The sequence below is a fragment of the Trachinotus anak genome, unplaced genomic scaffold (genome assembly GCF_046630095.1).
Source record: "Trachinotus anak isolate AG129_WGS33_773 ecotype Australia unplaced genomic scaffold, CSIRO_AGI_Tana_v1 ptg000019l, whole genome shotgun sequence".
Lineage (NCBI taxonomy): Eukaryota > Metazoa > Chordata > Actinopteri > Carangiformes > Carangidae > Trachinotus > Trachinotus anak.
The window spans coordinates 515,351-531,222 of record NW_027273870.1 but is presented as its reverse complement, the minus strand read 5'-3'; the positions used below and the strand labels follow the sequence as shown (position 1 = coordinate 531,222).

At 43.8% G+C, this 15,872-nt stretch overlaps 2 protein-coding genes across 6 annotated transcripts in view; one reads left to right on the top strand and one right to left on the bottom strand.

The window, feature by feature from the left end:
- The window catches only part of tnrc6c2 (trinucleotide repeat containing adaptor 6C2), a 129,255-nt gene extending 121,827 nt beyond the window's left edge, over positions 1 to 7,428 (top strand). For all 5 annotated transcript variants that reach the window (XM_071505518.1, XM_071505516.1, XM_071505517.1 and 2 more), the window contains one exon: positions 240 to 7,428. In XM_071505518.1, the coding sequence (XP_071361619.1) occupies positions 240 to 588 (349 nt within the window). In that variant the 3' untranslated portion in view covers positions 589 to 7,428. The remainder of the gene's footprint in view (positions 1 to 239) is intronic.
- Positions 7,429 to 7,503: 75 nt separating this feature from the next.
- On the bottom strand, positions 7,504 to 12,643 carry cd7al (cd7 antigen-like). Its single transcript, XM_071505520.1, has 5 exons — positions 12,373 to 12,643; positions 11,611 to 11,964; positions 10,291 to 10,686; positions 8,706 to 8,812; positions 7,504 to 8,375 (listed from the first exon to the last, which is right to left on the bottom strand). The coding sequence occupies exons 1-5, from the start codon at positions 12,425 to 12,427 to the stop codon at positions 8,172 to 8,174; spliced, it is 1,116 nt and encodes a 371-aa protein (XP_071361621.1). The 5' UTR covers positions 12,428 to 12,643; the 3' UTR covers positions 7,504 to 8,171.
- Between the last annotated feature and the right edge of the window lie 3,229 nt (positions 12,644 to 15,872).

Here is a 15,872-nt window from a genome sequence, read left to right as displayed (position 1 = left end):
CACACTCTCTGTGCTTCATCTGTAAGTGTCCCTAATTCTATTTTGCTAATGGTTGCAACTGGTTGTCATGGAAACAAAATACAAGATGGTATGACCTAGTTTTCATCAACAGCTGCACAAAATGTGGTTAATGCTGCGCATGAAAAAGCACAACAGAATGAGCTCGAGACAAACGAGGAGTTCCTTATTTCTGCCTCTTCACTGCAGGTCACTGATTTGTCTCTTCTGTCCTCTGTTAGGTGTGTGCTTGGAAACACCACCATCCTGGCGGAGTTTGCCGGCGAGGAGGAGGTCAACCGCTTCTTTGCACAAGGTCAGTCGCTAGGGGCAAACACCACTAGCTGGCAGGCCAACCCGGGAACCAATCAAAACCGGATGGGCGGGGCAGTGCAGTCCCACTCACTTGGCCAGTGGAGCAACAGTGGCGGTGGAGGCAAGGCCAGCGGAGGCGACCTGCTGTGGGGCGGGGTGCCCCAGTACTCCAGCCTGTGGGGACCGCCGAGCGGAGAGGATGCCCGCGTGATCGGAAGCCCCACTCCTATTAACACCCTTCTGCCTGGAGATCTGCTGAGTGGGGAGTCCATGTAGGATGATGCCACGATACACTAACCAACCAACCAACCCACCAACACCACCATTGGTGGAGGGTGGGGTGGGAGAAAAATACAAAACATACAAAAAAAAAAAGTCAATATGAACAGGAGCAAAACCCAAGCAAATCATGTGGCGATAATCAGTATCAATTTGAACTGTTTTGAACTGTGAATTGTGATTCAGAAGGAGGGGGTCCCCACCACACAGACTGCAGACTCCAGTCCTTCTGTTTTACTTTTATTTTGGTTTGTTTACCTTTTTGTGGAAAAAAAAAAGGCAAAGTTTTTTGTTTTTTTTAGTTTTGGTATTTTTGAAATGCATCATATGAAACAAACTGAAATGAGACACAACACAAAGAAACCTTTTAAGTGTTTTTAGTTTTTCCATAAGTATACATGACATTCTGTGTGAAGTGTTTTTAGGAGAAGCAATCAAAGCTGCCATCTGAGACTTTCCTTTTCCCTCTAAAAAAAAAAAAATCATCCCCAAATAAGACTTAAAATGACCATTCCCAGCATGTCCATGGCCAATGATGTGGTTCAAAGACCTTTACTAGTTATGTTAACATTTGTTTCTCAGCACTAATATTAGCCTTAAGTGCTCTCTGGCCCAGGTCCTTCCCAAGACGCCTTTTTTAGTTTGTTTTGTAACTGAGGAAATAGCTGAAATCTTGCACAGTTTCACCTCTGAGCCAGCAAGTGGTACAGGACACGACTGGTGACCAACTCCGTCACTGGGCAGTAAGAAGGCCTGGCCACGTGACTGGCCCTACCAATCATCAGCTTAATTCTTTTAATTTGTCTTCTCAAAGGGATTGACTCAGCTATTAAATGTTAATTTTTTTTGTAGGTTTAGATCCAAGCGCATTTTTGATATCTATCACAACGTATAAGCTGAGAGAAGATTATTTGTCAACCTCATTGCGTGTTTCCGTTTCCATACATGACTCTGTGTGTCCGGTGGCACCAAATCATTGACGTCTGCGAGCCCAGATCCTTCTGGTCACCTTCAACTTGGAACCCAGTCGCTTACTGGTGCTTTGTTGAATTTTCTATTGTCCAGTTTGTTATGAAGCCCAGTGGTCTGTATGGTCAGCCAGTTTTCGGGGGAAAAAAAACACAATTTCACCTTGATGAGACAGTTCATTGTGCAATATACACCATAGACCTTTCTTCCGTCCATACTCGATGTCCACCGGAGCTGGTTTCTCTTTAGCTTTTTTTTGTTTGTTTTTTGTTTTTTTTTTTTTTGTTTTTTGATTGTTGCTGTTTGCAGCAAAAGACTTTGGAACTTCAAAAAAACTTACCCCCTTTCAAAACTTGGATTCCCCCCAGGCCGCCAGTCCCCCTGAAACTGTTGGGAAAACTCTGCAAAGAGGAAGAAGCAGCTGTTGAACTGTGCATGCAGCAAACTGTACTGAAGAGTGAAACTGGGCACACAACAATGCACACTTCCTCTCTGCGTGCCACAGCCACACCCAACAGAGACTGAATCCACAGTGGGATTGGATGGTTCTGGGCACCTGGCACAATACCAAATAAGAGGGGTTTCTCCTAATGCAGTAGACCTACGAGTGTTCCTTGCGTTTGGTACTGTACAAACAGAAGAGACTAAGACTTTTATAAATTCAAAGGGTTTTATCATAGCACTTATGAAGAGCAAATCGCTTCAACTGCAATCCAATAAATCAAAAAAAGAGCAGCAAAAACATTGAAAACAACAAAAAAAATCCTGCTCTTTTATGTACTGTATCTGTTTCTTGGAAATGTGTCTGGCGTTGTTCCTCTGGTAGCAGGATGAAGGGAAACAAAACTGAAATGTACCATTGGACTTTGGGGAAAAAACTGCAGTCTATGATTTTTTATTTTCCTTCTTTGAACTTTATCAAAGTGAATATCACTGTTACTCCAAATGTTTAGCCTTGTTCTGTTTGGAGACACTAGACTTGCAACGTCAGCTGTCTCTGACACCTGCTGGCCAGTGAGCCAGTCAGTCAGTCAGTCAGCCAGTCAGTCAGTCGGTGGGTGAGTCCGAGTGGGGCGGGGAGGGCGAGTGTCCACTGAGTGCCTCTCTGTTGTGGTCCTCTGGGTTTCAAGCGGAAGCGCCATTTTCCTCCTGGGCTCCACTTGACCCTCCCTCAGTCTGGCAAGAAAGCAGCTCCTCCAAGACTGGCCAATCACGGCTCTCTGCCACACACGGCATCTCCAATGGGGGCCCGCCACCACTCGACCCTGCTGTCGTCCTGCCCTCTCCCCCATCTCTCAGTTCTTTGACACAAAGATCACTTTAGCTGGAAGATGTAATAGTCATATTTCTGGATTTTTTGCCAGTGTACTTTTTTTTTTTTTTTTTTAAAGATCATTTGACTTTATTTTTTTTCCAATGTGTTCTAATGTTAATTTTTGTCTACATGCAGTGGTCTACAAATTACTGGCTGCTGAACTAGCCCTTCACTGTTCATATGCAGAAACACTTTGGTCAGAGGTGCCTCTGTATGTTCATCCTGTGTATTGAGTGCAAAACGAGGATCAATACTACAGACCGTTATTGATTGTCTATTTGTTTTTAACTGATCATGCTTTTGTGTTGACAGTATTCTGTAGTACTTCCAGGTAGTATCTTGAGATGTGTAAAAATAGGGTGTGGGTGTTTGTCGCTCCAAGCTGCTCCGCCTGCCCGCAGGCTGTCCCCCCTTGCCCTTCGCCTAGCTGCTACGCTATAACCTCCTCTCCTCCTCCACCTCAACCAGACCCAGTAGCCCTCCCCTGACCAGGCACCAACAGGCCCTCGTATCTGTTTCTATGCAAAAGACTAGAGGCTGGGGCCCTTTACAGCACGCCAAACCTGACTTGGGAATGAGCACTCCTCCCAGATCTTGGCAAACCCTAACACTTGTCCCCCGCGCGCTCCTGTCAGCACTTCAGAACGGCCACCGTCTCTGTAAAGTCAGGCTAAGCCACCAGAACACTGTCATATACTAAAGTCCGAACACTTTATCAAAGGTCGGCCTTTCTCTCTGCGCTGAAGACACTTCTGTCCAGCTTGATCTCAGGGTAGGGGAGTTGATGATACCAAGTATGAGATGCAGCTCTCCGTATCTGTCCTTTCTACTGTGAGAGCAAAGTCTTAAATTAAAAGGCCATCTGCGCAACAATGTGTACAGACCTCATGCCTCCAACTTAATCCTAATTGGAAGGGAAAAGGCTCGTATTCAATCCTTTTCTCCAAAGGTGGCCTATAGTTACTGTTTGGGGGCCTATTATTGCATGTAAAAGATGCCAACGTAACGTGCCAATATAAATTTGCTGTGTCATACTGTTTGTTTGTCGACAGCACTTCTGTTCCCTGTTTGGAGGAGCTTTGATAACCTTTGCAGAGGGTGCAGCGGGGGACAGGAGGGATCAAACAAATGGGCGGCAGCATCACACCCTTAAATGACTGAGATTTTTTTTTAATGCTTTTGTGGGGAATGCCCCATGCTAAGGAGAAAATCTACTCAGTTGGGGGTTCCAGTTTGCTACAGTGCACAGTTGCTGATGGGTAATCCCGGGTACATATTTTTTTAAAACCAAAAATGAAATTGCATTTTAACGTCATTTTTATGAAGTTTGACATAAAAATCTTAAAAATGCTAAAAAATCTAAATGAAAAAAAAAAGATCTATAATATGTTAAAGCTCTGCACTTCTAGCTGAAACGTCTCCGGTCATCAGCTTCTACTACCACCATCTAAAGGAGTAGACTGGTGGCCGGGGTGCCTTTTTGTGGATGCTGTATTTATCTCGTTTTTATGTTTGTGTCCTGCTCAAAGCGGGCCCACTGAACTGTACATTTCCACAGACCCAGACGGCTTGGGCCCACTGTATCAGCCTCACTCCCCTCACTCTGCATCAGCAAGAGGGGAGGGGTGCATTTCAAGAGGTACAAAGTCTTAAAAACATATATTAAAAAAAAAAAAAAAAAAATTAAAAAAATTAAAAAAAATAAACAAGAAAACGGGAAAAGGCTACCTTTCGGGACTTGCAGTCCTGCAGCACACAAGCAAAAATCACTATTGCCTGTTTCTGTAACTGCCTTGATCCAAGCTCAGACAGACCCAATAGCCGAGGACCTCCCAGCATCCTGTACTAACTGGAGAACCCTGACAGTGAAGGGGGTTTCCCATGCTGCACCAGCATCGAGAGGCTCTCCTCTCTACAGCTCTGTTCTAGATGACAGTATATACTGTATGTACACACTACATATATATATACTGTGAGTACGGTGTGTGGTATCACCTCTTCAGACTTCTTGGATCGTAACCTCTGAAACTTTTCGTTTTTGTTTGGTAGGTCTTGATTTAATTCAACTGAAAATGAGCAATATGTATTTTCCCCGCAAATAAGTGATACGAAGGAAAGAATTCGGGTCGGGTGTAAACTGATACTTGATTGATTGAAAGCTGCGTCTTTCTTCTGTGGAGTTTGGATATGCACGTTCTGGTTTTGATGACACATTACAGTACTCTGAAGTGCTTGTACTGTATATATGTGTATTTGTTTGTTAATTAGCCTATCTAAAAGCCCAACCTGAATCACCTGGTTTGATGCATATTTTACCCAGTTGATAAAAAAAATCACAAACATATCAAAACAAAACAAAACATTGAACACAAATACTTGAATCATGGAGCGCCAATAACGTAATGTGAAGTCAGTAATTCTTGTTCTTGTTCTCTCCATCTGACAGGTACACTTAGGGGCTTTTAGAGAATATCAAAAATGTATTGCATTAAGTTACAAATACAAAATCTTTGGGAAAAAAAAATGCAAAAGTCATCTTAGATGTGTGCTTGAAAGTCAGATGTTTGTATGAATGTGTGCGCAAGAAACTGTGTGTGTACAGGGCACATGGCCTGCTGTTATGTTCCACTCAGTATGTTATACTTTGTGTTTTTATCTTCTTTTTTTTTTTTTTTGTTCTATCAAAAACTATTCTGATAGACATTGTTATTATCTTCTAACGTTGCACTGAGTGTCTTCTACCCCTCACTCAGCTAATCGTAGATAAACGAGTCTAAGTACGGAGGGGAGATGGTGACAATTCATGTGTACATGTTTACTCAAGGACTTAATGGATTTTTTTCATTCTATCTGTAAAAAGTTTATCTACCTTATAGTGGCTTTTATTGTGGAATAATCCAATACAAGGATTATCATTGAGTATTGCACCATTTTGTTCCAATTATACAAAAAAGTCAAGAAAAAAAATCAAAAAATAGAAAAAGTACAAAAAAAATCTACAAAATAAAAAAAATAAAATAAAAAAACAACGAACCGTGGCCATAGATAGCTGTAGAAGGACTAGTAATCCCTATGTTAACTTCATGTGGAAATGGAAAGGGATAAAGTGTGGGAGGTGAGTTTGTTACAAGACTCATTTCAGAGGTGCCTATCTTTTCTGTTCTTGTTTTGCAAAAGCCACTTGTCGTTTACAAGCATTTCATTTGTCTGAAGTTCAAGGAAAGAGGAATTTATGACAGGAATGTTGTAAAGAAAAAAAAAAATTTCACAAATTTCATCTTCCATCAAATATGGACATGAAAATCTTGCAAAATGAAGATTTATGCTACTTTCAGAACTCTGGGATTGATCAGTGTTGTGTCATACTTCAATTTTTAATTTCTCTCTCAGTGTGGACAGACTATCTCTGTATGTGTTGAGTTGTGATTTTATGTTTTCTGTAAGCGACGCAGTTTGCTCACTATCTTGCACACTCATAAAAGATGTGGATTTTGTCTCAGGAAGGCCAGGGTTCCAGATACCAACTCCATCATTTATAGATTTAATGTTTGTGTGAAAAAAAGCAACTGAAAACAATTAAACTCCAAGAAAGCACTGAAGGTTATGAGTTTAACAGAATATAGAGTACCATTGTTTCTTTAAAGCAACAAAAAAATGTTCGTAGCAAGTTACATATTTACCAAATAAGACTGAGAATCAACTTTGAAAAAAGTGGAGTGCTTTACATGTGAAATCTAAGTAGAAATTGCTTTACATTTAAACAATGAACAATGGTTTGATTGTCAAAAAGACAGAAGATGCATTTGTATGTTTTGACTCTGTATTTTTAAGTTTCCATCCTGTAGTTCAGGAGCATCGTGCAAGATTCTTTTTTTCTGTATTTGTTTTTAATCATCTCTCCTGTCTGTTAACATGTCAGTAGTGGAGATGTCTTCGTGTAACAGATGGTTTTCAGAGGCAGGTTGAAGTGGAGGAATAAAGCTGGTTTTTAAAGGATCATGATCTATGCACAAGCGGGAGGGAAGAGTCCAAACCCTGCAGCTGTACTGCAGGTGTGTGTCGACTCAGACTCTGGGGTTCAGGGTTTGATGTAGGGTTGTTCTTGTTTTGTCTCTTGCTCAGATTTCCTCCACTCTATTTTCTCCCCCACCTCCTTATTATCATCATCATCTAATGTTCTAGCAAAACTTTACATTGCGTCGCCATGCTGTGTAATCCTTAACCAATGAGCGCTTATCCTTCTGCTAAAGCACTGTGGGTTGTACTGAAAAAAAAAGCCCATGACTTTTAAGGCTGTCTGTTTTTTAAGGGGAGGAGGGAGGGTGGGCGGGGGAATGGGGGTACTTTGCCTTTGCCTTTCTCTTTACTTTGAAAAAAAAAAACATTAAGGAAAATGTCTGTAACTGAAATACAAAGTTGTGGCTTTTAATGTTGTTCTTTTTTCTCCTCATAGAATGTGATTGTTAAGGACATGCACCGGAAAAAAATGTTTCCATGAATTATGGAGCTTCTTTCGGACTATATTAATAAATTACACATTTTCTTGGCTGTTACAGGGCGTCATGTTGTTTTTTTCTTTTTAATGGACTCAAAACTTAGTTTGTTTCAACTTAAGACTCAAACTCAACTTAAGATTTCAAAATGTTTTTTTAATGCAAGCTTCACACAAGTGCAGTACAGAGATGTAAGCTACATTAGGGGTGAGCTGTATTGTCTCATCCTGTTCGTATCACTGCTTGTGTTGTCGTCATTACTTCATCAGAACTTGTGCAATCAGGTGCAGACAGCGTTTCCCAGAGACGCTGTCTGATGATGTGTGTTGTAATCCCCATATTCAAATGATATTGCATCATTCCTCCTCTCTATAACAAACCAGTTTTTCACTCCACTTACTTTCTGAGGTGGTTATGTTGTAAGACACTTCTTCTTTTCGACCATAACCCGGTTTGAAACTCTGTTTTTTTTTTCACTAAACCCCACAGAGCATCTTTAATTTGCTCCAATAGCCAAAACACATTTCTGTCTTATTTTCTGTGAACAGATGAAGATGTATCACACAAATTTTGTGACAACATATCTATATTACCCACCCCATTGGAAATATTTATAAAAGTTTTTTAAGGAAAAAAAAAATACTCTTAAACAGTCTAGTGAACATAACATTAAAAAAACAGTAAGAAGGGAGTTTTAGCTGCTGAACAAGCAGAGTCCTGACTGGAGTCTCGGTGTGACAGGCAGCTGAGCCGGTGGAGCTGGTTTAGGACGTGATGCTGGTGAGAAGGTTTCATTTCTGAGACTAAGTCCTGGAGCAGAGAGCCCCACTCGGGCTTTCATACTGGTTCTCAGGGCTGGATTTCTTCACAGGGCAGTTTCTGTACTCAGAAGACTCGATTTCCTCCAGATGGTGAGAGAGCAGTTTTCGGTTGGGGGGCTTCACCCCGGCCATCTCCTCGTAGATGGGAGCCGGAGGGTGTGACTTGACGCCGCGGCGCGCTTTACTCTGACGGTCGAGACAGAAGGAAACAAATCAGTGAACAAACAAAGTGAACACCCGCTCTTGATTTCCTGTGTTAAAATCAGTGTTTGTCATTTTCTCTCACAGCAGCATCCTTGATAGGAGGCTCCACGGTCTCACTACCTTCTGCACTGAACTTCAAGAAAAACATGCTGACAACTGCCAGCGACAAATTACGAAACTCGTGCGGTTTTGTGGTGCGCAGCGGAGGAGCTCTCCGGCGCGCTCAGCAATCAGGCGCTCATACAGCAGTGAGACTCCCCCGGCTCTCATGTCGTGTCAGAGCAGCACAGCAGAAGCCATGAATCCACTCACTTGATAAACCAGCACGAACCCGATGAGGACGATGAAGAGGAGGATGGCCACGGCTGCAGACAGGGCGTAGAGCAGGGTGGAGTAGCTGGAGCAGCCACAGTCTCCACCTGCGGCAAAGCAGAGGGAGAGGAAGAGATGAGACAAACACTCAGGACCAACATTCATCCACATCATCTGTCAGTATGTGGTTCATCAAGTCCTGTAGGATAAAAACAACACGCCAAAGTAAAGGCTCAAGTACAACATGTTGGAATTGAAAATTGCAAAAACCATTGAGCCAAACTTCCTTCCTAGTTCTCTGCTGCAGTTTGAACACTGTTATTGTTTCGAGGGGAAATCAGTCTTGGACTAAATATGTTGTGAATTATCCGTCTCATCTACTGTGTGAAACACCTCATGAAGAGCGACATCAGCAGTGAAACCTGGCGTCAAACAGGAGCAGGGACGGGTCTGACAGCATCAGGAGGTGAAAGCAGTCTGGTTAGTTCAGTGAAAGTGGAACTGCGAGTCACATTTTACATCTCGAACACGACTCTCAGGAGGATTTCGCTTATCTACTTTAAATAATCATCTCATTTATAATCTCCTTAAATATAAATGTAAAATATTATGGTCAAAAATAATGATATTATATATTTTTCTCATTGTCAGTGAACCCAAAACTCATCACAACCACAAAACCAGCAGGTTAAATAGTTTCCTAAAGGAGTAAATTGTGCATTTGTCAGGGACTATTTTCAGCTGTGGGTTAATGCTGAGTATTTACAGCTGCAGGACATTTGTATGTTTACCCAAAAAAAACAAAAAAAACCTGCACGCCAATTTTAATTGCAATGCGGGAACATCAGAGCAACAGTGCTGCTCACTGATGTGAATTTTCAGAGGAATAAGGAGGAAAAATGTAGATTATTACCAGATTTACCCTTTAAAACAGAATTACTGTTTCTGTGACTTCATGGCTCAACTCTGCTTGACATGTCAGCTACACGTCTCAGTTTTGCTCATATGATTAAACTTAATTATTAGTCTAATTGAAATATTTTAAAGCCTATAATTATATTTTAATCTGGATTTCAAAAGCAACTCCCCACATCACAACCACTGAACTACATAAAAAAATATCACCAGATTGATCAACAGATTAATTATTCATATTAAATTTGTACATAAAATATGAATAAAATTGATTTGAAAAAATGCCATCCATGACTGATGCACCTCATCAGTTGTGCATACACCGAGACAAACAGGCAAGAAGGAAGGAACCTTTTGACATGTTGAAGAACACGTAGCTGTCCCACAAGAGTCAACTCTAATCAGACGTGTGAACATCAGTGAGATATTTACTGAACTCGTTATCATTAGAGGCCGTTGTGTCAGTAGAAGGCTGTTAAATAGTTTTACCATCCTGTGAATATCTGGCTACACCTTGAAGAAACAGTGACGCTGAAGTAACTGACCCTCAAAATCACAAAAGAGAAGAAGACAGTTGTTATGAAAAGAGTATTTTCATTCTCCAAAGCTTGAAAACACGTAAGTTAGTTGAGGTGACCTGGGGATCAGGCCCTGCCGTGACGTGACCCACCTTGCACAGAAACAAAGAACACTCGTCTCCCTAGACTGGAGCTGGTGTCGGACCTGCCACGCACGAGCAGCTGGCAGCTGTACAGGGCACTGTCCTCCGGCTGCAGCTGCTGCAGGGTGAGGTTGTAGGTGATGCCGCTGGGCCCGGGCCGCGAGGACAGATGGACCCTCTCAGTGGGGAAGTGAGAGGAGGAGGAGGAGGAGGAGGAGGAAGGAGGGCTGCCGCTGTGGTGACGCTTTGAGTGGTACAGCATCTCCACAGGAGCCGAGCCCCTCTGCCGCTGCAGAATCACCCCCTCCACGACCAGGCCTTCCCCATTTGGGGGCAAACAGGGGAGCACAGCAGAGCCCCCGGCACATGTCTGTACCAACCCTATGTCCGCTGACCCTCGGGCATCTCCAGAGAGGAAAGGGTGAAAGAAAACTGATGTAATGCACAGTGGCACCTCTAGACCTTCAGTTTAAAGTGTGAGATCATTTGGAGAATCGTCGAGGTGCAACCGGAGCTTCTTAAAAACCTGAAAACATTTTTACTTCCAGGCAGTTCTCACTTTAACATGTGCAGTGTTTCAGTACCCAGACAGTAGTAACTGAATGCAACCTTTTAAATAAACACACAAATAAACATGTACAGTCAACAAAGTGCACTGAACACTTTGTCAGACAGGAACTACAGTTTATCCTCATGTTGTTATGGACTCTTGTATATAACTCTTGTGTATAACTCTTGTTATGGAAAATGAAACCTGTGGTGATGGACTTCAGATTGTGTGACAATAGCGTGATTAGTTAGAGTCAGGCTCCTGTGACTGACTGACCCCAGTGAGTCACAATGTGTCGATGAGGAAAAGACAAAAGGCCGAGTCTTCAGGCTGAGCTGAGCTTCCTGAGAGACAATGTTAAAAATTTAAATGTTTGATTTAAAAATAAAAATGAAATACAGTCACACCCCAAAGGACGAAAAAAGACTTTGTGATACAACTGTAATACAGAATTCAGGTCTTATTCATGTGCATGTATTAACAATATATCAGCGACACTTCATAATAAACTTGATGTCTTTAATTCATCAGGTCAGTAAAACCTCTGTTCTCTGGCTGAATCATCACCACTCTTAAGTGAATGAACGGGCTCTGACAGGGAATAATTACTGTGGCCGGGGGGGGGGGGGCTCCTGGGGGCACAGGAGGTGAGGAAACAACAGACCCGACCACACAATGCGCGGCTGGTTCTGGGTGTCTTGTCTGTGTGGTGCGTTCAGAAGTTTCGGAAAGTTTCACCTCCTGTGTTCCGCGAGTCGGTGGGAGGTGCAGAGACTCACCGGCAGCGACGAGGAGGAAGAACTCCGTCCTCCCGCGGACGCGCTCGTCCTCGGAGGAGGGTCTGTCCACGATGAACTCGCAGTAGTAGCGGTCCGTGTCCCCGGGCCGCAGGTCGGAGAGGGTGACGTTGAGGCAGTGGCTGCCCGGGTCCCCGCTCACGCTGGTGCGGTTCCTGTCGTCGTCGTCGCCCACGGTGAACTCGCTGCGGGTGAGCATGAACAGCACTTTGCCCGGACGCAGCCAGCTGCGCCGCAGGTAGACGCCGTAGGGGGGGGGGCTCCTCTGGTCCACCCCGCAGGACAGGACCACAGACCCCCCCTCCCGCCTCTCCAGAAACTGGAGCTCACTGCGCGCTGGACACAAACACAAAGGTTCATCATCTGATGCAAAAACGGGTCAAATGTCATTTTACACAACTGCTCAGGTTTCAGGGAGAAAGTTGCACTTTCTGCTGCTTGAGAAACATTTTGCAAGAAAAACTCTTGAAATCCGGTGAAGACTCAACTTCATCTTTGCTTTACTTAGAAAAACGCGCTCACATATTAGGAAATGTGCAGCTACTCATTTAAAAAAAAATCATATTTAACAACCAGCTAGAATCCACGGACACATCTGCAAACCGTGGCCTAGAACTGACACTGTAATTACACAATGAACTAACTGAATGCAATGGCACCATATCACAGAGGTGCAGAAGTGCTGCTAGTATTTATGAAAGCAGAATTCTCTGTGGGTGCAGATGAGCAGGCAACAACACTTACCCAGCCCGGTGTGCGTGAGGAGCCACACACACGCCAGCAGCCGGACGCCAGTCATCTCTAACCCAGGTCCCGAGGTCAGAAGCCAGGGACGGGGGCCATGTCAGCAGACACACGCTCTCAGTGCTGACTGTCACACTCTGCTGAGCTGTAAATGAAACCAAGAGGAACTCCAGGCTCCACCTCAAACCTCAGGGCGGAGAGGAAGCAGTCGACAGCATGTGGATGGACGCGCCCCTGAGGCCTGATGAGGGGCCGGTTCACTGCTCACAGAGCTGGAGCATCAGCATCACCTGCTGAGCTGCTGCTGGAGCATCACCTGCTGAGCTGCTGCTGGAGCATCAGCATCACCTGCTGAGCTGCTGCTGGAGCATCACCTGCTGAGCTGCTGCTGGAGCATCAGCATCACCTGCTGAGCTGCTGCTGGAGCATCACCTGCTGAGCTGCTGCTGGAGCATCAGCATCACCTGAGCTGCTGCTGCTGGAGCATCACCTGCTGAGCTGCTGCTGCTGCTGGAGCATCACCTGAGCTGCTGCTGCTGGAGCATCACCTGCTGAGCTGCTGCTGCTGCTGGAGCATCACCTGAGCTGCTGCTGCTGCTGGAGCATCACCTGAGCTGCTGCTGCTGCTGGAGCATCACCTGAGCTGCTGCTGCTGCTGGAGCATCACCTGAGCTGCTGCTGCTGGAGCATCACCTGAGCTGCTGCTGCTGCTGGAGCATCACCATCACCTGAGCTGCTGCTGCTGGAGCATCACCTGCTGAGCTGCTGCTGCTGGAGCATCACCTGAGCTGCTGCTGCTGCTGGAGCATCACCTGCTGAGCTGCTGCTGCTGGAGCATCACCATCACCTGAGCTGCTGCTGCTGCTGGAGCATCACCTGAGCTGCTGCTGGAGCATCACCTGCTGAGCTGCTGCTGCTGGAGCATCACCTGAGCACCAGCTCCACCAGAACCGACCTGTGCACGTTGCTCCACGTTTTAGCTCTTCTGCAGTCACAAGGTCTAGTTTTCTGTCTTTTGGGTTTTTTAATTAACATGAATTGTTTTATGTGCTTGAATAAACTAAATGTTTTTGCATGTTCCGGAGGAAATGATGCAGAATTCAGTCTGAACAGGATGCGTCTGTTTTTTGATGATTATTTGCATTGGGGGGCAGATTAGAGTAAGAGAGGCCTGCAGACTGAAGGGCCCCTGCTAACCACAGCTCTGACAGTGACCTGGTAAAAACAGAAGAAAACCTCATTGCCTCTGTAACTTCACCACTTCATGTTCTACTTCTGGCCCCAACTGCTCCCTTATTTAAATATATATATATATAGAGAGAGAGAGATATATGAAAGGACATGAACTGCTGTTTTCAGACTGACCTTAAAAAAATGCTTTAACACATTTATGTAGATAAAATGTTCAGATCTGTTTCCGTGTTTATGCTCAGACATGTGGGGGCATGAAGACTTTCTCAAGCTTTGTGACAAACTGTGGTCTAGACAGAAGAGGAGGTTATGAATAAAACGCTCATGGCGCAGTCGACGACTGGCGGGGATGTAACATCATTTGAATGCGGGATAAGAAATGAAACCAGGCGGTAAAGCTGAAATTTCGGGAGCACGTACAGGGAAACATCAAGCGTGCACCGCCGCTATTCACCTGGAAATTGGTGCGAATTGAGGGGGTGGGGGTGTGTGTGTGTGTGTGTGTGTGTGTGTGTACCTCAGGAGCAGACTGTCTGCCCTGTGGTCCTGGTGTCTCGTGTCAGTGTCTGGCTCCTCCTCTACCTGTCCAACAGGAAGCCGCAGCTCTTACACCGATCGACTGTTTGTTGTTGCTGTTGTTAACTCTTTGAAACCAGTTATCTGAGGTGATGTAGGCTACATATGCTGTTCAGTACAGAAGATCTGCTCCCCACTCACACTTCTAACCGCAAAATTCAAAGTGACAATATGCACGACTGATTCCTGGAAATGTATGCAAATCATGTAGGTGGTAAAGGAAACAACAAAATTAACGCATGCAAATGTGATCACGTAGTCGTGAGAGGTCTGAGTGTTTCCATTCAACACCAGCTCCTCAAGCTACAGTTCCCACTGATGCTGTGTTCATTTCATCCAAAGCATAAAGCTTGTGACCTATTGCTAAATTGAAATGTTTCTATCCATAACTACAGAAAAATATTTTTAAATCCACACAGTACATTAATACAGCATCTAATTATATATATTATATTATGTACAGCTATTTGACCAGTATTATTAACTTTTGCCACTAGGCGGTGCCTGGTTTCTGAACGCCCACACACACACCGAGCACCTGAACGCATCGAAGCTTCAAAGATAAATTTCACCCACAGTTTTGAGAGGGGAAGAAAAGACAAGTGGCAGAGCAAAAATGCAATTATTTTATTTAAAAATAAGAGCATTAATCTGACATCGTCACATTTTCATTCAAATGTTAAGATACTTACAGTCACAAGTCTGTGGTGAACGCATTTATTTGAAACTTTATCCTTGGTCAAAAATGTAAATGGTCCTATCACCAAATTACAAAGACAAGAAACATCCTTTCTTCTAGTGGTGAACAGCTAATCTGCATAATGAACATTTGACTTTTGCTGCTCATTTTGGTCACAGCAGGGCAACATTTCATTAAAGCTTTAATTTGAAACATAACTTTGCAGACTGTTACTCAACAGTGAAGCCACAGAGGTTGGGAACCACTGTGCAAAATAACACTAGAGAAAAGCAATGATTTTCTTTCTCATTAGGGTGAGCTGACCTTTAACAAAAGGCCCCCAAACACACACATCCTTTACACCCATTGGTGACTACTTACCACGTTAGGCCATTTCATACCAGGCAGGACATGTACAGGAACATACAAATCCAATATTTACATGTCATTGCCCAAGTCTTTGTACCTTTGGTAGCTAAAATGACATGAACATGTCACGTAAGACATACTCTTCCAGTTCCTTAACATAACACTTACATTATATTCAAATCTTCAATTATCTTTCAAAGTTAAAACATTTTGAACAATACATTATGTAACACAAGGCCTAGCATCCAGTTGAAGAGGACAGACCCACACTGTAATAAACATCAGGTACTTACTGGGTTTAACTGACCTGTCATGCCAGCTGAGTGGGTTTTAAGGCTGAAAAGCTGATATGGATGGGCTACAGACAACAAAAACAAATACAAAGCAGTAAGTGATATGGGCAAGGTAAAAACTTGCGCCACACTAAATACCTACAAATTCTTCTCGGGCCACGTTTTCTTTTTACTCTGGTTGCAATACAGACTCTTGACTTGTGCACCTGCAAGAACAGGCATGTCTATTCTGGGACTGCTCTCTGTGCAGCAGCTCCAGCAGTCACTGCAGCTGACAGTGACCGGTGATTAAATGAAACATCAGAGCAGAACAGATGGAACAAAAAAAAAAAAAAAAAACAAAACCCAGCAACACAAACTAGCACTGCAGTAAATACCAATCTTACAAAGCA